Source organism: Protopterus annectens, chromosome 5.part0, assembly GCF_019279795.1.
Source record: "Protopterus annectens isolate FY-2018-M chromosome 5.part0, PAN1.0, whole genome shotgun sequence".
NCBI classification, from domain to species: domain Eukaryota; kingdom Metazoa; phylum Chordata; order Ceratodontiformes; family Protopteridae; genus Protopterus; species Protopterus annectens.
Window position 1 is genome coordinate 357,773,663 of NC_056735.1, and position 25,039 is coordinate 357,798,701.

At 45.4% G+C, this 25,039-nt stretch overlaps 1 protein-coding gene across 1 annotated transcript in view; it reads right to left on the reverse strand.

Moving 5' to 3' along the window:
- Positions 1-25,039, reverse strand: part of MED14 (mediator complex subunit 14) — a 1,872,212-nt gene that overhangs the window by 1,506,412 nt on the left and 340,761 nt on the right. Inside the window, exons 4-5 of the mRNA XM_044071834.1 lie at positions 7,629-7,802; positions 1,002-1,131 (exon numbers count right to left, since the gene is read on the reverse strand). Coding sequence (XP_043927769.1) covers positions 1,002-1,131; positions 7,629-7,802 — 304 coding nt within the window. The remainder of the gene's footprint in view (positions 1-1,001; positions 1,132-7,628; positions 7,803-25,039) is intronic.

Consider the following 25,039-nt stretch of genomic DNA (forward strand, 5'->3'; position numbering starts at 1 on the left):
TGGTGGTGGAAGAAGCTAAAATATGGTATGGAATGGGTGTCCTTTACTGCTGACATCTGTCTGCGGCACAGACACCTATGTTGCCACACCTAACAGATATATGTGGTTTTGTAAGTGATTTTTGGTGCACATCTCCACAGGAATGTTTTATGCTCATCTTGCAGCATGCAGGTGAGCACTGATAATCAGTTTGTGAGAGAGACCTGCTTCCAATTGTAATGGGTACTTGCACATCTCATAAGTGGGCACATTCTGTTGTAAAAGCAAATGGTTATTGGCAAGCATGTGGCATTTATAAACTGACTCCGGGTGTACAGTGCTAGAAGGATGATAACAGATGGGGCAGAAACAGAACTCATGGCTGATCTAGAAATGTTTGGCAGTATAGGTTATGTGAAGCTGTGGAATTTGATAACTCTTACTCTATCCAGAAGGGAGGCGTTAGCTGTATGATGCACAAAGGAATGGTGAAACAGGGCAACACATTATATTATAGCATAAAAAGCCACCTGACAGTGAGACACCCTGACCCCATGTGCAAAAATGGGAAAAAAAGTGTTGTGGATGGATGTCTCTGTCTGTCTAGACAGGGAAAGAGTTGCAGGTCAGTGGAACTATGTATAGCATAGCACAACACAGTACAAAATGACACCATACAATACAGTAGTACTCAATATAGCTCAATATACTAAAACTCAGTAGCGCACACTGTAGTAGAACATTACAAGGATCAACTTAACGAGCAGGCACATAAGCCACAACACAATAAATAAGATATATTCAATAAATTAATAGTATAAAGCACCTGAACAATGAGCCAACTAGTATAATACCCTCTTAGCATAAATTAAATAAACTGTAAATGTAATTACAGAGTCCAAAGAAAATCTAAGCCCTCAGGTCTGGCTTACAAGACTTTTCCCTTAATTGCATACACTGTAAAACTGAATGTCGGCAAATTAAAACATGGAGATTAAATTCAATCAAACAAATGTCCTTACCAACTGTAAGATTTGCTAGTTGAGGTGGAAGATCTGTAGTTACAAGTCGATGTCTGAGTATTTGATTTAGCTGATGAAGTGTGGCTTGCTTCTCAGTTTTTGTGATTGGGTCAGGAGGGATTATTTTGTCCTGTTATTCAAAGCAACAAAAAAATAAACAAACAAACAAGTTATTTTCATCCCACACCAAATTTAACAGAATAGGCTACTTCAGTCAATGTGTATATCTGCAAGAATGTCATATCAACCCCTGAAACTGACCGCTTTTAAGTCAAATGAATTAGAAAAAGCACAGTTGTGTACACTTGCCATAAATGTAGATGTTCGTGTGTGTATTCACTGTTGTAGTCAGCACATTTGAGTTATCCCTGCCAGAGTAGCCCTCGGCCAGCCCGAATACCAGAGGCTTAGTATTTCTGCGTCGGTTGCTGTCGCTTCAGGACTGACGTCAGGTTGTCAGTAGTATAAAGGCAGCAGACGCCATTACATCAGTTTTTCTTGCCCTATCAGGAGCCCCCAAGTGGGAGCCAGGTTAAGCTGGAAGAACCCCACCAGAAGAAAGTAAATACCAAAATGTTCCTTGTAAGGAGAGAGAGAGAGAGAGAGAGAGAGAGAGAGAGAAAAGAGGGGGATGGAGGAGGGAAACCAGGACTGTAACAGTGAATACACTCTAACATCTACATTTATGGTAAGTGTACACAAATGTACTATGTTCTTTGTCTTTCACGGTTGCAATCATCACATTTGGGTTGATTCCCAAAGCGGAGGAAAAGGATGGAGGCAGTCAAGGAGACTAGGGGCTGGCTAGGATGCCCTGCAAAACTGCAGTGGCAAAGCCTGCCCTGGATTTGGAGAAGACAGGCAGGTGGTAATGTTTGGTGAAAGTGTGAACAGATGTCCAGGTGGCAGCCTCCAGGATGTACCAAGTGGGGACTCCTCTGAAGAAAGCTGCAGAGGTGGAGGCTGCTCTGGTGGAGTGAGTCCTGACCCCCTTAGAGGGAGGTTTTCTGTGTTGCTTGTAACAGAAATGGATGCAGTGTGCTATCCATTTGGAAATTGTTCGTTTGGAGATGGCTTTGCCCTCTGCCCCTGCAGCAAAGCTAACCAGTAATTGATCAGACTTTTTGAATGATTTAGTCCAGTCTAACTAGAATCTGAGCTGTCTGTGCACATCTAGAGAGTGCATGATCTTTTCCCCCTTGTTTTGTGGGTTAGGGAAAAAGGTGGGCAAATGAATGGATTGGTTGAGAGCCACACTGGACACCACTTTGGGCATGAAGGATGGGTTAGTTCTGTGGGAAACCCCCGTCAGCAAGGAAGATGAAGGGCTCCACAGCCATGTGTGCTTGTAGCTCAGAGACTCTTCTGGCTGAAGTGATGGCCAGAAGAAAAGCTGTCTTCCAGGAGAGAAATTTTAACTCTGCTGAAGATGCTGCTTCAAGGGGGAGGGGGGCAGGGTGAGCTTTTCCAACACAAAGTTAAGGTTCCAAGCTGGGGTGTGTGCTCTTCTGGGTGGCCTCAGGTTGCTAGCCCCTCTTAAGAACTGTTTGATCAGAGGGTGTGAGAAAATGGGCTGCTCAGTGTGGAAATGAGCAGAGAGAGGAATGAATTTTAAGATAGGAAAAAGAGAGACCACTGTGTAGCAGGTTAGCTAGGTAATCCAGGATGAGGGGTAGGGAGGGCTGTGCCGTATTGGCTCCCTTAGCCTGAATCCAGGTGCAGAACCTTTTCCATTTGTCAGCATAAGACTTTCTAGTGCTAGGGCATCTGGCTTCACGTATAACATCTAGAACCCATTTACTGAGGTTGGCAGATTGATCAGTGGTCAGGGAATAAGCCAGGCTGCCAAACTGACGGCCTGCAATTGGGGTTGCATGAATTCTCCTTCCCTCTGGGTCACGATGGTTGGGGCCTGATTGAGATGCCATGATGGCAATTGGGACAGGCTGTGCAGCATTGGGTACCAGTGCTGGCAAGGCTAGTCTGGAGCAACAAGAATTGTCCTTGGTTTTTCCTCCCTTATTTTGAGCAGTACCCTGGTGATGAGAGGTAGTGGAGGAAATGCATAGACCGACAGATTGACCCAGGAGATGGACAGGGCATCCACTTTCCAAGCCATGCAGTGATGTTCCCTGGTGCAGAACTTGCTGAGCTGATGGTTGGTGTGGGAGGCAAAGAGGTCGACCTTTGGGGGCCCCATTTCTGAGTTATTAGAGTGAAGGTTCTTTGGTCTAGCTGCCACTCGTGTGGATCCAGAAGGTTTCTGCTTAAGTGGTCTGCCAGAGATTTTAGAGAACCTGGCAGGAATTGTGCTAACAGGTGGAGTTGCATGGTAGAGGCTGCGTGCCAAAGGGTCATGGCCAGCCTGCATAGAGGGTAGGAGTGAGTCCCTCCCTCCTTGGTGATATACCACATCACAGTGGTGTTGTTGTCTGTTTTGATCAGAAGAGCCCCTGGAGAGAGAAGGGACCTGAAAGCTGTCAATGCATGATGGACAGCTAATATCTCTTTCTGGTTGATGTGCAGATGGATTTGCTGTAGGCTCCACTGGCCCTGTATGCACTTGCCGTTTAGGTGTGTACCCCAGGCATGGTCTGATGCTTCTGTGGTGAGGGTCTGGGCAGCGGGGGGTGGTGAGAAAGGTAGTCCCTTATTGGGGAAGCATGCTGCTGCCCACCAAAGAAAATGTTTCCTTAGGCAAGGTATCACTGGTATAAGAGTTTCCAGGTCTTGAGAGTGTTGACACCAAAGGCTTTTTAGGTACCACTGAAGTTTCCTCATATGCAGTCTGGCACATGGAATGAGTAGAAAGCAAGATGCCATGAACCCCAGAGCTTGCAGGATTTTCCTTGCAGATAACTGGGGTCTGGTGGCTTGTTGACAGAAGCAGGCTGTCAGGTAAGTTTGCTTTTCTGGTGTAAGGAATGCCATCTGGGATGCTGTGTCCAGGGTTGCTCCCAGGAATATAATCCTGTGAGTGGGTACTAGTTTGGATTTCTTTTCGTTGTTAGTGTACCCTAGGGAGGTCAGTAGGGACTTTACAAAGGCCAGGTGCTCGAGCAGCTTTTCCTGTCTGCCTGAATTAGGCAGTCGCCTACGTATGGGTAAATTTGGCTATTCCTTTGTCTGCAAAAGGCAATGGCGGGAGCCAGACATTTTGTGAAAACTCTGGGAGCAGTAGATAAGCCAAAGGGAAGTGCAGAGAACTGAAATTGAAGGGATCCTGCCCTGAAACATAGATATTTCCTGCATGATTCCCTGATAGGGATGTGGAGGTAGGCCTCTTAAGTCTACGCATCCTTGGAGAACATGGGTAGCAGTTGCTGAAGGGTGAGCATTTTGAATTTTGGTATCACCAGGAAGGCGTTTAGAATGAATAGATAGAGGATGGGGCGCCAGGTGCCCTCTTTTCTGGGTACCAGAAATAGTCTGGAGTAGAAACCTTTGCCTATCTGTTCTGCAGGAACGTACTCTATTGCCCTCAGAGAGCAGAGAAAGGATTTGCTTTTGCGCCTCTGCCCACTGCTTTGGAGGTAGATCTGGGAACCCTTTTGGGGTTGGAAGAGTGTTTAAAGAAAATTTGTATCCCTGGGACACTATGTTGTGGACCAAGCGGTCGTTGGTAATGGTGGCCCACTTGACAGTGTGGAAGGAGAGTTTTCCCCCTAGGGGTAAGTGCAGGTGGGCAGAGGGAAGGGGTGGGGGAGGAGAGTCATTGTGAGTTCTTACCATGAGGGGGTGGCTTAGAACTCTCTGGTTTTGAAGTGGAGGAATTCCACTGTTTAGATTGCTGCATTCCCTGTGGCTGCTGTCTGGCCAGGTCTGGGGTGAACTGACCTGGTGGGAACAGGAAAGGACGTGTGCTGTGAGGGCAATGCCTGCTGAACCTTGGTGGCTGGACCTACAGGAAATGCTTAACTGTATGCACAGATTTAGCTTTTTCTTCCATCTTTTTTAAGACCTCTTCTGCCTTAGTGCCAAATAAGTTGTCTTTGTGCAAGGGTGCATCCAATAATTTTGATTTAACATGGTCTGGCAAGGGTTGTTACTTAAGCCATGCATGTCTAAGGACAAAGCTGGTTGACTGCTGCCCCGCAAGAAGTTTCTAGGATGTCAAAACCACAGTGTAAGGTGTGCTTAGTCACTTTACTTGCAGAATGCATTAACTCTTGCTACTACTCATTTTCTGCACAAGCAGGAGAGGAAGACGCTTTTTGTTTGAGGAGTTCCATGGTATGTTGCTGAAATTTTAGCATATAGAACTTCCAATTTAGTGCTTTGATAGCAAGAGTAGTAGAGGTGAATACTTTTTTACTCCATCTGTCTAGTGCTCGGGAATCCCTATCTGAGGGGGTGGGATTCTTAGCAGAGGTTGCTTTAATTCATTTAGGCCCTTGAGAAATTACCTCAGGGTCTGCAGTAGGGTTATTGAAAAGAAATTTGTGAGAGTCAGGGACTCTGTAATATCTGTCAGGTTTTCTGGGTGCAGGAGGGAGGGTGTCAGGAGTCAAAGTGATTTCCAGGAAAACATCATCTACAACATCTAGGACTGGGTGGAATGGCCAGGGATCTGTACTGTGGAAGAGCCAAGAATTCTCAGAGTCTCTTCCTAGACTGTGGGTAGACCTGACATTCCCATTGAAAATGCTCCTTTAAGGTATGAAGGGTTTCCCCAAATGAAAAGTCCTCTGGTGGAGAGGCTGAAGGAATGGAATCCTCTGCATCAGAACCCTCATAACCAGAGAGGCGTAGCATGTCTTCATATTCAGATGCATCAGAGTCAGACTCCTGTTCAGGCAAAACTACTGGGGACAAATCTCTTTTCCTTTTGGAAGGGGTAGCTTGGCTTCCCCTGATCAGCATGATAAGGTTTTCCGCCATTTTAAGCATTTGAGGCAAGGAAGCAGGTGCCTGAGACTGGGTCATCTGTTTCTTGGGTGTGGTTCATACCCTGGGGCTTAGAAACTCCGTAGTTTTTGAAAGAACGGTAGACGCGAAAAAAGTCATCGGTTTGTGTCGAGAATCAGTAGTGCGAAATACTTCCTTGGAAGCCGGTGCTTGCTCAGTGGCTCTCGACCCATCCAAGGGTGAGACAACTGCAGGATCCTTAGTCGAAGATATGTTTTGCGGCATACCGGCTCTGTAAAGGGTCTCGGTAGCAGCCTGCGAATCCACAGAAGCAGGCATCAGGGGCTACGAAAGCACCTCACTGAGTACTGGAGAACTGTTTGGACCTGTGTGGTCTGTCTCTGCTTTTATCCTTATGTTTTTTTGGAAGATCTGCTGTCGGATGGCTTACTGAAGCCATATCTGTATTCGAAGACTGTAAGCGAAAATATCTAGCTACAATAAAGGGCCTGATGACGTACAGCTCTGGCGTTAAAGCGCAAAAGCGACAGCGGGGAATGTCGTGGTCTGGGCCAAAGCAAGTGATGCAGAATGAAAGTCTCAGTGTCGTATTTGCTTTCCACACACGAGACAATTGTTAACTTTTTCTGACATATGTTAGTGCAAGAAAAAAGGATCCCCAACGAGGTACTTGGCTTTGAAGACTTCAGCTTCAATTTGGAAGACGAAATGCAGGTAGCGGCAAACCGGCACTCGTGCGAACTGCTTCTGCTTTGGGCTCCTTGGCAAGAAAGACTGATGGCATCGGCTGGCTTACTTTACACTACTGACGACCTGACGTCAGTCCTGAAGCAACAGCAAACGATGCAGGAACACTAAGCCTCTGTTATTTGGGCTAGCCAAGGGCTACCCTGGCAGGGATAACCCAAATGTGATGACTGCAACAATGAAACAAGAACAACATCCATAGATTTCAAAAAAAGCTGGGTAAAAGTCTGGCTGCTGGCATAGAGATACTGCATCCTTCTGCACCACTGACAAGAATTAATTAATTAATTAATTAATTAGCCAAAGGGGAAGAGAAATAGTAAGGCAATGCCCGCTTACCTCTATTGGGAAGGGTCATGGGAATGAGTCCTGATGGAATGGCAAGACTCTGGAAACCCCTGGTAGAGACCATGGTCATAGGATTGCTGAATGGGAGGGCTATTAGAGATCCTATGTGCCTGTTCAAGTGCAGGCGCAGTCTCCACAAAGCTCACTGTGTGGCAAACTGTCAGTGGTGATAAGAGACTCAGTGAAACTCCAAAGTTTACAGTAAAAACTTTCCCAGTTTATGACACTGGCAGTCATCATCAAACTTTATGTCACAAAATGATGGATACAGGCAGACCTGACCAACAAAGGGAAAATGGGGAAGACTGCCAAGTAATTACTTTGCTTAAGTAATGTCCCAAACAAATTGCTGCAAAAAATATTTATACAGCTGCTTCCCTTTTGTATGCCCAAAGCTAAATGTGTTGTACAAATAAATCAGATCAATGAAAGTATTCATATAAGCCCAGATTTAGCTGTTAGCTGAAATTATAATACATTACAAAATCAGTATGTATGTGAAACAGATGCCAATAAATTCTTACATGTCAGGCTGAAAGTGTAAGAATATCAGTGTACCACTAAAATTTATTTTTACCACTAACAAGTCCATTGGGCAAGACTCTTTCAATATTCAATGCAGAAAGTTCTGATATTTCGGACATAATACAAAAGTAAGCTTACCCGGATGCAAGTAGGCAAGCGAGGATAAGACCCTGTAGTTAGTACATCTATGGCAAATGGGATGGCAAAGCTGGGAAGGCGTGCATGAACCAAAGCATCTCTTGCTAGTGATGCCAAACGGTCAGCTGTGTCCACAAAAAGAAATATTTGATGATCCAGAAAATTTGAAATCGTCTGCAAAAAAAGAAAAGTTGTATGCTACTTATAACTTTTGCATTCATAATTTGTGCTCAAGTTCTGATCTTTGTTACCATATAGCACATCTTATTAACCATTTAAAATACATCAACACTTCATCCCTGAAACAAAGTTCCAATTACAAAGACACAAACAAAAAGTATCATGGAAACCACCAGCATTTCTAGTTTCTATAAAGTTTTTAATAAGTACTAAAAATCAGTGACTACAGTAATAAATTTAGCAAAGTAAAACCTCTGCCATTTATATGTTAGCAACTATATTAGGAGATGCACAAAATACAAGGACCGAAGTTGGACAGAAACTCTCAAATTCAGAGGATTTAACTAGGCTAACGACCACTAAGGCCTTTAGAAGCTTAGTAGCACACCACGTGTTGCTTTTGGATGATCATGACAGCACCATTCCAGCACAGAATTAGGCTATGCAACTTGCACTTAAGAAAGATGGTGTATTGTTTGGCACACAAAAGATGGAGTAAGCCTGACAGACATATTAAAGATTTTGGCCACAGCACAAAATCCTACAAAAAAAGTTAAATGATGAATGCCAGAAACCTCTCTAGCAAGTTAAAATAACTTGCCTGTTTTATACAAATTCAGGGTCTGTGCGCACTCCTAATGAAATCTTAATGGTCAGTATTCATATTACTGGTTTTACAGGGCACTATTAGCATCATTGATTTAAATTTGTTTGCAAGGGCTAGTCACTAATCACACTGGACCACATTTACAGCTATCCTGGGTAGGTAATGTATATGCATCTTCATAATGACAATTACCTAACCATACCATAAATAGAGAGGTCTCTCTTGCTTGTAAATATCTTGCCTTCATTTCCAAGTATGAAATGCTAGCAATCTGCAATGCCCCCATTTCTCCTTAGGTGAAATTTACTACTCTGTGTAGTGTGGAAAATGCTAAATGTCTTCAAGATTTTTAGTCTGTGAAACTAGTTTCATTAACACTGTCTTGGGAGACTTAAACAATGCAATTATTGATGGGGGTTCTCAACCTCTTACCACAAAAATTCTGAAAAAAGCCAAAAATAATGGGGCACAAAAGCCCAAAATCATGGACAGATTTTAAATATTGCTATTATAAACTTAGAAAGTTGACAGAAATTAAAGTTATGTACTCCTAACAATATATATGTGTTGTCTGTCTCAGTCGGGTTAAATCTGTGGGACTTTGGACCCAACACCAGGCAATTCCAAAGCCTTTCAGCTTAACTTGGCTCTGCCTCCCTTACCCATAACTCCCTGCTCCTTTATCAACTCCCAAGATTAAGTCCCCCCCCCCCCCAGAGTACTAGTATAATAATGCAACATATAGTACAGTTTTGTACCTACCATAAATGTAGATGTCCGAACAGGATAGCATCTGCAGTCCTTACAAATGGGTTGTCCTGTCGTCAGGCAGCCCCTCGGTCGGCCGGATTCCAAAGTCTGGGTCTGGCCTCGGCTGGTGTCGCACTTCACCCGACGTCATCTCTGCTGGTCTTCGGGTATAAAGGCATCAGCCGACGCCATTTTCCTCAGTGTTTCTTGCCCCAGATGCCAGTTGCCCTCTTGGAAAGGTAAATTTTTGGATAAATGCCAATGTTTCCAAAAAAGTAGAAGGCAAACACAAAAAATAAGCATGTATGTACATATATACAAACAAATACACCATAGGAGATCCCCCCCCAGCTAGCTATTAGGTGGGTAAATACCCTAGGAGTACCACAGAGGGGAAGGAGGGTGGGTAATCCTGACTGCAGATGCTATCCTGTTCGGACATCTACATTTATGGTAGGTACAAAACTGTACTATGTCCTTCAAGGATGCATCTGCAGTCCTTACAAATGGGTAGAATACCATAGCCAAACTAGGGGAGAAGGAAGAAGAATTATGGTGTAGTTAGGATCCCTTGTAAAACAGCAGTGGCAAACCCTGCTCGGGATCTAGAGTATAGAGGTAAGTTATAATGCTTGGCAAATGTATGCACGGAGGTCCAAGTAGCAGCCTCAATAATGTCCTTGGTAGCCACTCCTCGTAAGAAAGCTGTGGCAGTGGCTGTAGCCCTTGTAGAATGAGGCCTTATGTTCTGTGGAATTTGCTTTCCATGGTAGGAGTAACAGAATCTTATGCAATTTCCTATCCACTTGGAGATTGTCTGTTTGGAAATTGCTTTTCCTTCCCTTCCTGTTGCATAAGCTACTAGAAGCTGGTCAGTTTTTCTATTGCCCTTGGTTCTGTCCAGGTAGTAGCGCAACTGTCTATGTACATCCAAGGTATGCAGCAGTCTTTCCCCCCTGTTCCTTGGATTGGGGAAGAAGGTAGGTAGGTGGATTGCCTGGTTTAGAGACACTCTGGATACCACCTTAGGCATAAATGTAGGATTAGTTCTCATGGACACTAACTTGATGGAAGATTAGGAAGGGTTGTACTGCCATTAAAGCCTGTAGTTCCGAAACCCTTCTTGCTGAAGTAATTGCCAGTAGAAAAGCAGTTTTCCAGGATAGGTGTTGAAGATCTGCTGTTGCTGCTGGTTCGAATGGAGGGAGTGTCAACTTTTTCTAGCAGAAAGTTCAAGTCCCATGCTGGTAATGGTGGTTTCCTAGGAGGTTTTACATTCTTAATTCCTCTGAGGAACTGCCTGAGTAGAGGATGTGAGAAGACAGGGGGATCGAAGCTGTATTCTGCAGAAATAGCTGATGCATGTATCTTGATGGAGGAATAGGACAGGCCTGTGTGGAGAACCTCTGCCAAATACTCCAGGATGTTTGCAATATCTATCTTTGACACATCTTTCCCTCTTTCAGTACTCCAAATGACAAACCTTTTCCATTTTCCTGCATAGTTCCTTCTTGTTGAAGGTCTGCGGGCCTCAAGGATAATGTCTTTAACCCTTTGTGATAAATGTGGGTTAGTTGCCCTTATGTAATGTTCCAGGCAGTCAGTTGCAGAGTTTTCAGGTTTGGATGCAGGAGGTTGTAGTTGCTCTGAGTTAACATCAAAGGAATTAGGGGTAGAGTCCACGTTTCCCCCCGAGACATGCTCCTCAGTAATGGATACCAATGTTGTCTTGGCCAATTTGGAGCTATCAGAATTATCCTTGGACGTTCCTCTTGGATTTTCAGTAGTACCTTGTGCATCAAAGGAAGAGGTGGAAATGCATATGCTGTCAGGCCTTTCCAACTGAAGGATAGAGAGTCCACCTTCCAAGCAAGTGGGTGGTATGTCCTTGTGCAGAATTTCTTGAGCTAGTGATTGAGTGGGGATGCGAATAGGTCTATTTGTGGCATTCCCCATTTCTTTGTGATGGCCTTGAAGATGTCCGGGTGTAGCATCCATTCGTGAGCATCCGAGGTAGTTCTGCTTAACATGTCTGCTAGGATGTTTTCTTTTCCCGGTACAAATATTGCCTGTAACTGAATGTTGTAGCTCAGAGCCATATTCCATAGGTCCAGGGCCATTCGGCATAGGGGATATGAATCAGTGCCTCCCTGTTTGTTGATGTACCACATGACTGTGGTGTTGTCTGTCCTTATCAATTGGCCTTCTTTGAGGAATGGTTTGAAATTCTGGATTGCTAGTTTTACTGCCAGCATTTCTTTTTGATTTATATGCAGGTGCAGCTGATCTGGAGTCCATAAGCCTTGAATGCACTTGTCCAGCATGTGGGCCCCCCAACCTAGGTCTGAGGTGTCCGTTGTGATGGTTTGGCTTGCTTGAATGTTGTGGAAGGACAAACCTGGGTTTGACTGGCATGCCTGAGCCCACCATAGGAACTCTTGTTTCAGGCATGGGATTAGTGGTATTTCGGTTTCTAAGCTGTGCCCGTGTTGAGACCATAAATTCTTTAGGTACCACTGTAGCTTTCTCATATGCAGTCTGGCATGGGGGACCAGGATTATGCAGGATGCCATGAAGCCCAAGGCCTGCAGTACTTTCCTTGCTGTTAGTTTGTTCTGCTTTGTTAATGCCAAGAAGTAAAGAGGAAGTTGTTCTTGTTTTTCTGCAGTTAGGAATGCCATCTGTTTTACTGTGTCCAATTCTGCACCCAAGAATGTTCTTGTTTGGGATGGAATCAGTCTTGACTTTTTTAAATTGACTGTGTATCCCAGGGCTTGTAGTAAGCAAATGACTCTTTGTAAGTCTTGTGTCAGCTTGCTTTTGTTGTCCGCTTGTATCAGGCAGTCGTCCAGGTATGGATAAATTTGGATTCCTGTAGCCTGCAATGAGCGATTACTGATGCCAGGCATTTAAGTGAACACTCTGGGCGCAGTAGATAAGCCAAAGGGCAATGCTGAGAATTGATAATGCTCTGATCCTGCAAGAAATCTGAGGTATCTTCTGCAATTTGGTCGTATGGGGACGTGCAGGTATGCCTCCTTGAGATCTAGAGTCACCAGCCAGCACTCCTTGCCCAGCATGGGAAGAAGTTGCTGTAGGGTCAGCATTTTGAATTTTGGAACAATGATGAATGTGTTTAAAGCGGACAGGTCGAGAATAGGTCTCCAATTTTTCTCTTTTCTTGGTACTAGGAAGAGTCTGGAGTAAAATCCCTTGCCCTGTTCTGTAGGTGGTACCCTTTCCACAGCTCTCATGCTTGTTAATTGAGCTATTTGTTTTAGAGCTTCTGTCTTTTGATTTGGTGGTAGGTTTGGCATTCCTCTTTTTACTGGTAAGGTGTGGAAATGAAACCTGTAGCCTTGGTCTATAGTTTGCAAAATCCACTTGTCTCTTGTGATATAGTGGCAATTTTTTGAAAAGAAGGCTAACTTTCCGCCTAAGGGTGCTGCTATTTGATCCCTGGTAGGCGGTGTCAGAGCCAAGTCACTGTGATTGTCCTGTTGCAGTGGTAGTGGTTGTATCTGTGCCTCGTTGGTTATTGCCTTGCCACTGGCTTCCCCTGTAGGCACCTCCTCTGGATTGATTTCTGCCTCTGGAACGTCTATTCCTGCCTCTCTGAGATTTAGAGGAGTCTGGAAAGGACCAATTTTTGGAAGGCCAGTTCCTGCTAAACCTTGGGGGCTGAACCTGTAAGAAATCTTTAACTGTTTGTACAGATTTTGCCTTCTCTTCCATTTTCTTCATTACTTGTTGGGCAGGAGAACCAAATAGACTGACCTTATCCATAGGAGCATCTAATAGCTTTGTTTTAACATGATCCGGCAAGACCTGTTCTTTCAACCATGCATGCCTTCTTATAACTGTGCCAGTCATGGCTGATCTAAATGAAGCCTCCAGTGCATCATAGCCACATTTTAAAGAATGGTTACTAACCTGCTGAATGTTATTCACCATTTCTAAAACATATTTCTTATCTAAGGAGTCATCAGAGGACAGTTTCTTAGTTAACTGATCAAGCATAAACTCTTGGTATTGGATCATATGAAACTGACAGTTCAAAGCTCTAGCTGAGAGAGTAGCAGAGGTGTATACTTTTTTACCCCATCTCTCTAAGGACCTGGATTCCCTTTCAGAAGGGAGAGGGTTTTTCGCTGAGGTCGAAGCTACTGCCTTAGGTCCCTGGGAGATAGTCTCAGGATCTGCAAGAGGAGCCTTGTATAAGTGGTGATGTGTGTCCGGTACCCTGTAAAACCTATCGGGTTTGGCAGGGGCTGGAGGTAAAGTATCAGGAGCAGTGCAAGCATCATTAAATGCATCATCCACAACAGGAAGAACTGGAGGTATAGCTAAGGGCCTATGTTGCGGTAAGTGTAGAAAGGTCCTAAGCCTTTTTCTTGAATCTGAGAAATCTTGTCCCTGCCATTGGAATTGCTCTCTCATGGCATGTAAAGTTTCCCCAAAGGAAAATTCCTCTGGTGGAGAGGCAGAAGGTATAGAATCTTCAGCATCGGAATCTTCATAAGTAGAAAAAGGAGCCTCTGGATGGTCTGTATTGTCTGTATCATCCGAAGAGTCATCAGAGGACACTGGCTCAGGGGGCTCTGCTCTAGGTCTCTTTTCTGGAGGTTGAGAGGCCCTGTCTGGGTGTGATTGGGATCCCCTTATTAAAGAGATGAGATCCTCTGCCAGAGTAAGCATTTGGGAACTGGAACTGGGCCTGTGAGGGGGGGGCTTAACAGGCACAGACTTAGCAGTTTTGGCTGCTTTAGCCCTGGCAAAGGCCTTTATAGACATGGCTGCAGGAGGCCTAGCAGCACCACGTGCTGGGGTAGAGACATCCAAAGGGATGGTGTCCGATAATTCTAGAGAAATCACATTAGTAGGCATAACTTCAGAGGCCGATTCAACTAGGGAAACAGGGGCCTCGGTAGTAGTCATGGATTCGGCTGAAGATTGACCCGTTTGCTCGGTTTCGGCCAAAACAGAGACACTCGCGGTTTGCTTAACCGTGGTTTCGGCCGAAACCGCGGACCGCGAGTGTCGGTCCTTTTCTTTGCGTTTCTTAACAATTTGAGTAGTCGGAGGATCCGACGGCATAATGTACGCAAAATCTGAGCCGAAAAACTGTTCAGCAAACTCCGACCGACACCTAAGCGTTCGTCGGTTGAAGGAAGCACAGGCTAAACAGGCTGCTACGTCGTGGTCTGGGCCTAGACAAGGTAAGCAGTAAGAGTGGAAATCTTTATGAGGTATTTGTTTCCCACAAGTTACAGTTATTTACTTTTTCTGACATCGGCTGAGGCAAGAAAGAGTCCCCAACGGGGTACTTAGCTTTTAGAAGTCTTGAGTAGTATTCGGTAGTAGTAATCTCTGGATCTGACCGACCGGCACTTGCGAACAGCTTCTGCTTCGGGCGCCACGCAGCAAGAAAGACTGAGGAAAATGGCGTCGGCTGATGCCTTTATACCCGAAGACCAGCAGAGATGACGTCGGGTGAAGTGCGACACCAGCCGAGGCCAGACCCAGACTTTGGAATCCGGCCGACCGAGGGGCTGCCTGACGACAGGACAACCCATTTGTAAGGACTGCAGATGCATCCTTGAAGGACATCCAGCTAATCACCATTTGTTGTATAAACACAAGGAAAAACACTCAGGAAAAAAATGAGACTAAAGGCAAACAAAATGAAGGATCCCTGTTGTCCAGACATCACCAAGGGAAGACTCGCCAAATCATCAAAAGGGTCAGGGGCAGGAGGGTAGGAAGGTTGAGACAGATTATACAGATCTATCTTTACTGGAAGTACATAACTTTCATACCCGATGTTATCTTCTCAGTTTGTATTCAACCTGTGGGACAGAATCCCCAGTCAAGATAATTCCTGAGGAGGAACTAATGATGGATGAGAATGACCAGCTTATAATGGACACAAATGTATGAAAGCCCAACCACATAGCAGCAGCACCGATATCATCCATAGGTACTCTCGAAAGAAAAGCTGTAGAAGTAGCGCCAGCTGTAGCTGAATGACTGCTAGGCTTTTGTGAAAGAGACTTGCCTCTCAGGGTATGCAAACAAAATACAATCTGACAACCACTTGGAACAAGTTACTTTAGATATAGGACAGCCCAACCTGAATTTTCAGAAGGAAACAATTGGACAGATTTCCTGAAGAATTTTGTATGATCAAGATAAAATTAGAAGTTATGTACCTACCATAACGTTCCATGTTAGTTGTCTTCTCTTGCCTTCTTTCTTGCTGGATGGGTTAGACTCGGCACTTGCTAAGCTCGAGAATCACTTTTACCAGCTCGAGGCAGCCCTATATCCCATGATGCAAGGCGGTAAGTACCCAGATCTCGTTTGGTATCTAGAGGAAAAAACTGCCCGCAATCTTTCCACAAGGAAAGAACAACAACTAACCTGAGAAGACTGCAAGGGGAACCAGGTAACAGAGATTCAGAGCTAACTGGTGTCCAAGGGAGAACAATCTCCCAGAGAAAAAGGGAAAATCAAGGTCTGTCCAGGCTAGGGGGATAGGATGGAGGGACGCAAGAAAGAAGGCGAGAGAAGACAACTAACATGGAACATTATGTAGGTACATAACTTCTAAATGTTAAGTTGTCAATCTCGCCTTCATTCTTGCTGGATGGGACCACGTCCCTAGCACCCCTATCCTGGGTGGCTCAATGGAACAGACTCTTGAGAACTGTGGAACCAAAACTTTCCCTGTGTTCCTAGAGGCCAAATCCAATTTGTAATGAGAAACGAAGGTATGAGGAGTGGCCCAAGTATCCAAGGGTAGTCTAGCCTGAAAGGCTGTAGATGTGGCTAGACCTCTAGTAGAATGTGCTTTAGGTTTTGAAATCGGTTGTTTGCCCCTAAGCTGATAAATGTCAGAAATGGTGGAAGATAGCCATCTGGATAAGGTTACTTTAGAAACAGGAAGACCTTTCCTATTTTCAGCATAAGAAAGAAAAAGCTGATCAGATTTCCTAAATTGCTTTGTTCTGTCCAAATAATATCTGAGTTGGCGATGAACATCTAGGCAATGCAAACTTTGTTCTGCCCTGTTAGAATGATTGGGAAAAAATACAGGAAGGTCAATGGATTGATTCAAATTTGTTTTAGAAGCAACCTTTGGCAAAAAGGATGGATTGGTTCTTAAGGATACTCTATCCTTGTGGAAGACCAAGTAAGGGGGACGAACACAGAGAGCATGTAGTTCCGACACTCTCCTAGGCGAAGTAATAGCAACTAGAAAGAGTGTCTTCCAAGAAAGAAATTTTTAATGAGCATGTAGCAGCCGGTTCGAAAGGGGGAAGTATCAAGGATGCCAGCACTAAATTTAGGTCCCACTGTGGTGGAGGATCTGTAACAGGAGGTTTAAGTAGGAACACCCCTCTGAGAAAGGCTTTACAAAGTTTGTGAGACATAATATTCTGGTCTGCAAATCCGACATGGAAATTAGAGATTGCTGCCAACTGGACTTTAACTGTGGAAGAAGAAGAACCGGAGTGAAAAATTTCAGCTAGAAAGTCCAAGACTGACTGAATAGGGGCAGTAAAAGGGTCTATGTCCTTGGACTTTCCCCAAAAGGAGAAACGTTTCCATTTGCTAGAGTAAATCCTCCTGGTAGAGGACTTTAGAGAAGCTACTATGATGTCTCTAACAGGGTTAGAGATCATAGGAAGCCTGGCTAAGGAAGGAAGTGGAGCAACCAAGCGGTGAGGTTGAGGAGCAATTGATCGGTGCAGTTGACCCGACTGGTGGGTCAGAAGATCTGGAACTGGGTCCAGATGCCAAGGCTGCACCACGAGATGGCGATGAAGGAATGGGAACCAAATTTGTCGAGGCCAGTAAGGGGCAATGAGAATCATTTTGTCTCTCAAGACGGTAGCTTTCTGGAGTACTTGCGGTATTAACGGAAAGGGGGAAAGGCATAAATTAGTCCCCAGGGCCAATCTTGGGTAAGAGCGTCTCTGGGGGGATGGCCCAGAAGTGGAAAGAGAGAGAAGAAGTCTGGGTATTTGTTGTTTTGGGGTGTAGCAAAAAGGTTGCAGCATGGGCGGCCCCACTTCTGAAAAATCTCCTCCACTATGGATTGTTTGAGAGACCACTCGTGAGGCATGAGTATAGCTCTGCTCAATCTGTCCGCTATTATGTTGGTTTTTCCGGGGATATGCGTTGCTACCAGAAACCGATGAGAGGAGATCGCCCATTGCCAAAGTCTGAGAGCTTCTCGACACAAGGGATAGGACTTGGTCCCGCCCTGCTTGTTGATGTACCACACCATGGACATGTTGTCCATGTGAACTGCAATAGTTCCTAAGGGAAGAAAGTCGTTGAGGGCTTGCAACGTTAAAAGCACTGCTCTCATCTCTAGGACATTTATGTGCAGGTGGTATTCGAACGGTTGCCACGTGCCATGAACCATCCTGCCCTGATAATGCCCTCCCCACCCGATCAGGGAGGCATCCGAAGTGACCGTGGCTACCGGGGCCGGGGGGACAAATGGTCTGCCCTGATGGACTAGGGGAGAAGTCCACCAGGATAGATGGCTCTTGCAGGTCTGTGTCACCAGGATCTTGTGACGCATGGGAAGCTGCTGGAAGGACCATTGGGTAAACAACATCCATTGTAGGAGACGCATGTAAAACCGCGCCAGAGGAAGAAGTGTGATGGCGGCTGCCATGAGGCCCAACACATTCAGGACCAACCTGGCTTGTACCTTTTTGCTGGATAGGATGATCCGAACGTGGTTTTGGATATCTAGGATTCTTTGACTTGTTAGGTTTGCTGACATCCGAGTAGTGTCTAGATCTGCGCCTATAAAGGTAATAGATTGGCAGGGCGATGAGGAAGACTTTTCGAAGTTGACTGAAATTCCTAACTGACCACAGAGACGTTGAGTATAATCTCTGGCTTGAAGAAGTTGATGCCTGGTGGTGGCTGAGAGGAGCCAGTCGTCGAGATACGGAAACACCTGGAATCCTTGACGTCTCAGGTGAGCCGTGACCGCTGCCATGCATTTGGTGAACACTCTGGGGGCTGTAGTGAGACCAAAGGGCAGGGCTCTGAATTGAAAATGACTGGTCTCCAGCTGAAAGCGGAGAAACCTTCTGGAGCGTCTGTGGATTTTTATGTGATAGTACGCATCTTGAAGGTCTATGGAGCACATCCAGCTGTTTTTGCCCAGAAAGGGCAAAATCGATTGAAGTGTGACCATCCGAAATCTTGTCTTTTTGACAGACTTGTTCAGCCTGCTGAGGTCTAATATTGGTCTCCAGTCTCCCATCTTTTTGGGAACCAAAAAGAACCTTGAGTAGATTCCGGACTCTAATTTATCTGTTGGAACTGGCTGGATGGCCCTTTTTTTTAGAAGCTTTGAAACCTCTAGCTTTGCAATTTCCCTTAGACCGGGTGGAACGTCTGGAAGGGAACCTTTTTGAGGGAAGGGGCTTTCCTCGAAAGGGATCTTGTAACCCTCGGATATGATCCACTGTACCCATTTGTCTTGAGAGAGGGAAAGCCAGGCTTCTGGGTACAGCGACAATCTCCCCCCGACTGCCTCCAAGGGTGGGCAGTCGGGCAACACGTCAGGAATGCTGGAAGGGCTTGTCAGAGAGAGGCTCTCTGCTGCCCTGGTTCTGCGGACCCCCTCTGCCTCTAGGGCGGCGTCTATTGTTATTACCCCCTCTGCCTCTGCGGGTAAACTGACCACGTCGTCAGGCGTGACTCCCTGAGATTTTGAACCATCATCCCCCTTCTGACCTTTGGGGTAAGGTCTAGAAGGGGTGGAGAAACGGACTCCTACGGCAGAAAGAGTCTTGCCATCTTGCTCGCACCTGGTCAATGTGTCCTTCACCTGAGGCCCAAACAAAGTTGTGCCATCAAAGGGAGAATTTGTGAAGGACGCCTTAAAGGGGTCTGCGAAATTGCAAAGCCGCATCCAGGACTGACGTCTAAGAGCCACTCTTGTGCCTGCGGCTCTACTCGCCCCATCGGCTGCATAAGAAATGAGCAGCATGGAGGAGTTAGTTATGGAATTTAGGATTCCCAGCTGAGAGGCAATCATCTCTTGAGCCCCAGCAGCTGACGGATCCTGTACTACCTCACCCAATTCTTTGAGGATGTCTCTTTGAAGTCGGGTGAAGTGACATAAATAATTCAGCGAACGCATAGCAAAGGTCGCTGAGGAAAACATCCGCTTACCATACCTGTCCATGGTTCTAGACTCCTTGTTAGGAGGATGGACTGGTACGGAAGGATCTGCAAGTTCCTTTTTGGTGGCGGTTGCCACCACCATGGCATCAACCGGAACACCTTTCATAAGAAACTGTTTCTCAGTAGGGGCCGTGATAAATTTAGAAGGCCTCCTGGGGACTGGTTCCCCAGAATCAGGAGATGCCCATGCCTTTCGAGCTATTACATCCATGAGGGGGTCGAAAGGCGGAGACACCCAGGAGGTGGAGGGTCGAGATCCAAAAGCCTCCAGGTATACCGACTCATCCTCGGAGGGATTAATGGAGGGCCAGTTTCCCCTCTGTTTTAGGAGTTCAAGGATGTCTGAAAAGGAGACATCCTCAGAGGGGGATCTTGGGGACCCCTCCGACTCATCTAAGTCGGTATCTGATGTCGTAGACTCAGGGGAGTCTAAGTGCTTCCTCTTGCAGGTCCTCTTACGCGGGGGCTCTCCTGAAGGATCAGGAGAAACCTCGGAAGAGGAAGTTCTTCCCAATGGGGAAACCTGGGGCGATGGATCTCTGGGTCCGGGAGCAAGAGAGTGGGAAGAGACATCTACAGGCACCGTGGAGGGAGGAGCTAAAGGAACCGACTGCTGACTAAGCTCAGGGGCTAGCACACTCCTCCACCTCGAAGGCTCCCCTCCCAGGGAGGACCGAGAGCCCCCGCTCCGAAGAAACAGGGATCTCCGGCCCCACCGAAAAGGAAGGCTCCAAAGCAAATGTCGGCGCAGAGCTCACCAAGGCCGAAGCTCCGAGAGGGAGAATGGGGTCGGACAAGGGTCCGATGCCACTCGCCCCCTCGGAACCGATCAGGGAAGCCCGACGACCGGATCCCTCCAAGGACGGTCTCAAGGAGGAGATAGGAGTCGAAGACGACAGAGCCGAAAGGTGTGTTATCGGCTCCGAAGCAGCAACAGTCACCGTACCAATAATCTCCGGCTCCGAGCTCTGTAGGAGAGTAGAAGGAGGAATTTCAGGAGGGTGTGGAATAGCAGTCGTCTGCTGAGACGGGCTATGGAGCATCTGGGCCAGTGCCTGTGATTTTAGTAGTCTACTCACCACTCTCTCCAAGTCATGGTCTGAGAGCCTGGAAGACCTTGATGATCGGCTCCGATGGCTCCGCTCTGAAAGTAAGGGGGAGGCCGGAGCCGAGTTGATAGACTCCAGTGAAGGAGATCTAGATCTCTTCCTCGACGGAGCCATCTGAGCCGATGAACCTTCGGTTCCAGTTGGAGCCGACAGCTTGTCGGCTCCAAGCTGGGATAGAGACGTTTCGGCTCCAGCCGGAGCCGAGACATGCTTTGAAGCTAGGGTATCGGCTCCAGCCGGAGCCGACACAGGTGCCGAAGCCAGGGTATCGGTGCCGATCGGCGCCAGTACTGAACTTTCCAAGGAAGGAAGGATCGGCTCCAGACGGAAACGATGTCGACTCTGGTGGAGTCGGAACCAAGGCCACAGACTTGGACACCGAAGTCTGGGTCTTGGATGGCTTAGAGGGCTTCCCGGAGCCGACCTTGGCCGGGGAGCTCTCAGGCTTAAGAAGACCCCTCAGGATCAATTTGTTTTTACGTTCCTGCAGGACTCTCTGGCTGAAAGAATGACAAATAGCACAGGAGTCCTGCAGGTGTAGGGGTCCCAGGCAATAAATACAAGAAGTGTGACCGTCTGTCAGAGACATCTTCTGACAGCATGAGTCACACTTCTTAAAACCTGAGACCCTAGTGTCTTTTGACATGACTGAGTTTGGACACAAACACACACACACTCAGTCCTTAAATACACTAATTAAAACAAAAACAGACACACCTGACAAAAATCCTGACAGGAAATTGTTAGGGAGGGTAAGGCCTAAGGCCTGACTAACAGAAAAAATGAAGGGGATCGAGAAACTAACGGGAATAGGGTCTAAGTGAATCGGTGAACTAACTATAAAAGGGGAAAAAAAATTGAAACTGGGATAGCTAAATCTCTTGAAAAAGAGCAATGAAAATTCACTTACCAGGAGTTGGTAAAAAGGTGACCTCATGAGCGAAGCGGCAAACGAGATCTGGGTAATTACCGCCTTACATCATGGGATATAGGGCTGCCTCGAGCTGGTAAAAGTGATTCTCGAGCTTAGCAAGTGCCGAGTCGGAGCCAAGGATCGGCTCCGAACCCATCCAGCAAGAATGAAGGCGAGATTGACAACTTAACATCTGTAGTTACCTATGCATGTTCAAACAATGCCTTCTTTGGAAAAAATTAGGAAAGAACACAGGAAGATGAATGGACCTGTTAAGGTTATTCTCTGAAGTACCTTAAGGTATATAGGAGAGGGCTGTATGAAGACAGACACCGCCCTTAGGAAAAATTAAATAAGGTGGAGAAGGAATCAAGTGCTTGCATTTCTGAAACCCTCTTGGCTGAGGTAATCTCCACCAAAAACCAAGTCTTATGGAACAAAAGCTTCAAATCTGAGGAGGCTCAAGGCTCAAAAGGGGTACCAGTCATGACCTGAAGTAGTTAGGGCAGATCCCAGGGAAGCAGTGGATTCTATACCGGAGAACAAAGAAAAGAACCTTTCAGACAGGCCTTGGAAATCTTGAGAAGCCAAGGACATATCTTTGCCTATATGAAAGTTTGAAATGGCCGCTAACTGAACCTTAATGGTAGAAAAACTACAGCTTGAACCAAACAGCTCAACAGAACTGACACCAAAGGGGCGCACAGAAGGGATCAAGTCCCTTGGCCACCATCCATAAAACAAATCTCTTCCATTTACTGATGTACACTTTTCTAGTGAATTCTCTCTGAGAAGATGACAATATATGAATGGCCGCGTGCAAAAGCTTGGGATTTCTGGCCATCAGGAACTGGAGGAACCATGCGGTCAACCTGAGGGACTGAAGATTGGGTGGATCCAGCCTGGATGGATGAGAGATAAGACCTGGAATGGGATCCACCACCCAAGGGAGGTATTGGGGAAGAGGCCACAGGAAGGGAAACCCCACCTGGCAAGGCCAAAAGGGGCAATAAAAATCATGAAGGCTCTGAAACAGGCTGCTTTCTGAAGAAACATTACTACGAGAGAAACTGGGGGATAAGCATAAAGGAGCCCTGGAAGCCAAGGAAATATTAGTGTCCCGGGGGTGCCTGTCCCAGAGATGGGACAAGGGCATAATATCCGTCACACTTGGTGTTGGACAGGGACACAAACAGGTCACAATACAGATTGCCCAGTGCCGAAAAATCCCAGGTGCTACTGTCAGATTTAGGAACCAGTCATGAGACAACAGAAAGCTCCTGCTGAGGCTATTGGCCAGAATGCTGGACTTCCCCAGGAAATGCATTGCCACCACAACCCACTGAGAACAGATCGCCCACTGCCAGACCCTCATGGGTTCCCGACAAACAGGATAAGAACGTGCCTCCCTCCCCCATTTGTTGAAGTACCAGACAACTGGCATGTTGTCCGTTTGAACCATAATCGCACCTCTGGGGAGGATGTCCTGAAAAACCTGCAGCAATAGGAGGACTGCCTTCATCTCCAGAACGGTGATGTGAATGTGTGCCTCTGAGTAAGACCAGGACCCTTGAACAATCCTCCCACTTGAAATGCCTCCCCATCCCAGGGGGGAGATGTCCATGGTGATTGTGCCAACAAAGGAATTATGAAAAATCTTCTCTGAAATACTAGTGGAGATTGCAACCATCAATGAATCTGCTTGTGTCACACACTCGTCAGCAGAACCAGAAAATTCAAAGGGTGTGCAAGGATTGACCAGTGCATGGTCTTGACCACTGCAGTGCCCTCATAGGATACCTGGCCAAAGGGACCAGTCCTATCAATGCTGTCATATGACCCAAAAGCTCTACAAGGTGTGTGAGCCAGAGGTTTGGGAATCATAAGCACTGACAAGCCCTGAGCTCAAAGACTGAGAAAACTCTGGTGTTTGGGAGTATGGCAACCTGATGAAGTGTCCAAATGACACCCTACGTACTCTAAGAATTGTACAAGCTGAAAGCTTGATTTGGGGTAACTGATCGTGATTCCTAGATTTGTAAAACAATCAGCCAACGATTACAAACCAAACCAGAAACCGGCACAATGAAGGTTGTCCAAAATAGGAGACCAAAAGTTAGTTGCAAATAAAAACAGGATTTATTGTATCCAGCAAAAACACTCCAACGAACAACATCCAAGTCTTTCAGTTAAACCACACAAATATTAAGCGCTTTCGTCTCCGCACCCAGAGACTTCATCAGAATAAAACTTTGTGAACTTTGATTGCCTAATATACAGGCTGTTGGTCTTAAAGTCATTTGCCCAATGATCTTTAAACAATTACAGTGACAAATTACTTAATTAGTTTAGTTTAAACATTACTTTGAGGCAAGCATAATAAAACTCCACTGTTAAAAAATCTTTATACATGGGGTTAAAATAAACTTTAGTTACAGTCACTTCATGAACTCGTAATCAGATTTTGTAGAACAAACTTATGTATATAGTGTGTGATTATACAATGAGTATGCATATAATAAAGCGTAATAATAAACCCACCATCCGTTTTGTTTTGCTGCTCAATTTTCAAGCCCTACCTGTTTTAAATAAATTAAAATTAAAACGAGCCCTGGTATCACTAAAAACTAATACCTGTACTAAAAACTTGCGAGCGTGGTGTCTTGCATTCCATTTAAAATATGCATAAAATAAATCATTTAATGCATTTTTTAAGTAAAATTAATGAAATCAGTTACAGTGATAATATGTATTTCATAACTATAGATGTAAAAGAATTATTTACAGTTATACCTCAAGAAACTGGTTTAGAGTGGTTCGAAAATGTTTTGGGGGAGATGGACTGGCTTACACCGAATGAATTTAGGAATGTACTGTTAAGTATGGAATTGGTGCTTAAATACAACTTCATCTTTTTTGAAGGAGATTATTACCACCAAAAAGAAGGGGTGGCGATGGGGTCAGCATGCGCACCCAGATATGCTAATATTATAATGTTACACTGGGAGAGAGAACATGTTTTCAAAAACGAATATAGACAGTACATTGTGCAATATTTCAGGTTCCTAGATGATATTTTTATTTTTTGGGAAGGGACTAGGGACAAAATTGAGGAATTCTTATTACACATTAATTCCACCACATCATTTTTAAAGTTTACCCATGAAATAGAATCTGAAGAAACGCACTTCTTAGATGTCAAACTTATTAAGGATAGGGTTAATAAGTGTTACAAGTCTAATATTTATAGAAAAGAACACTTTTCGAACTCTTACCTACATTACCTGAGTGATCATCCTAAACAGTTAAAAAAGAACATTGTCAAAGGCCAGATGATTAGGATGGCTAGGATGATATCTGAAGAGTCTGAATTTTTGAATGAAATTAGTTATCTGGAAAAGCTCTTTAAGGAAAGGGGGTATCCTAACAACCTCATTAAATCAGTTAAAGACTATGTGATAGCAGGTAGGGGGACTAGATATAAACCCCTTTTAAGTAAAACACAACAGGAAACTGAAATGATTATTGAATGTAGTGAACAGAGCAGTAATGAGGTAGAAAAAGATCAGAAGGAAGCAAAGTTAACACCTTATTTGACTACTACATATTTTATGGGACTAAGTGG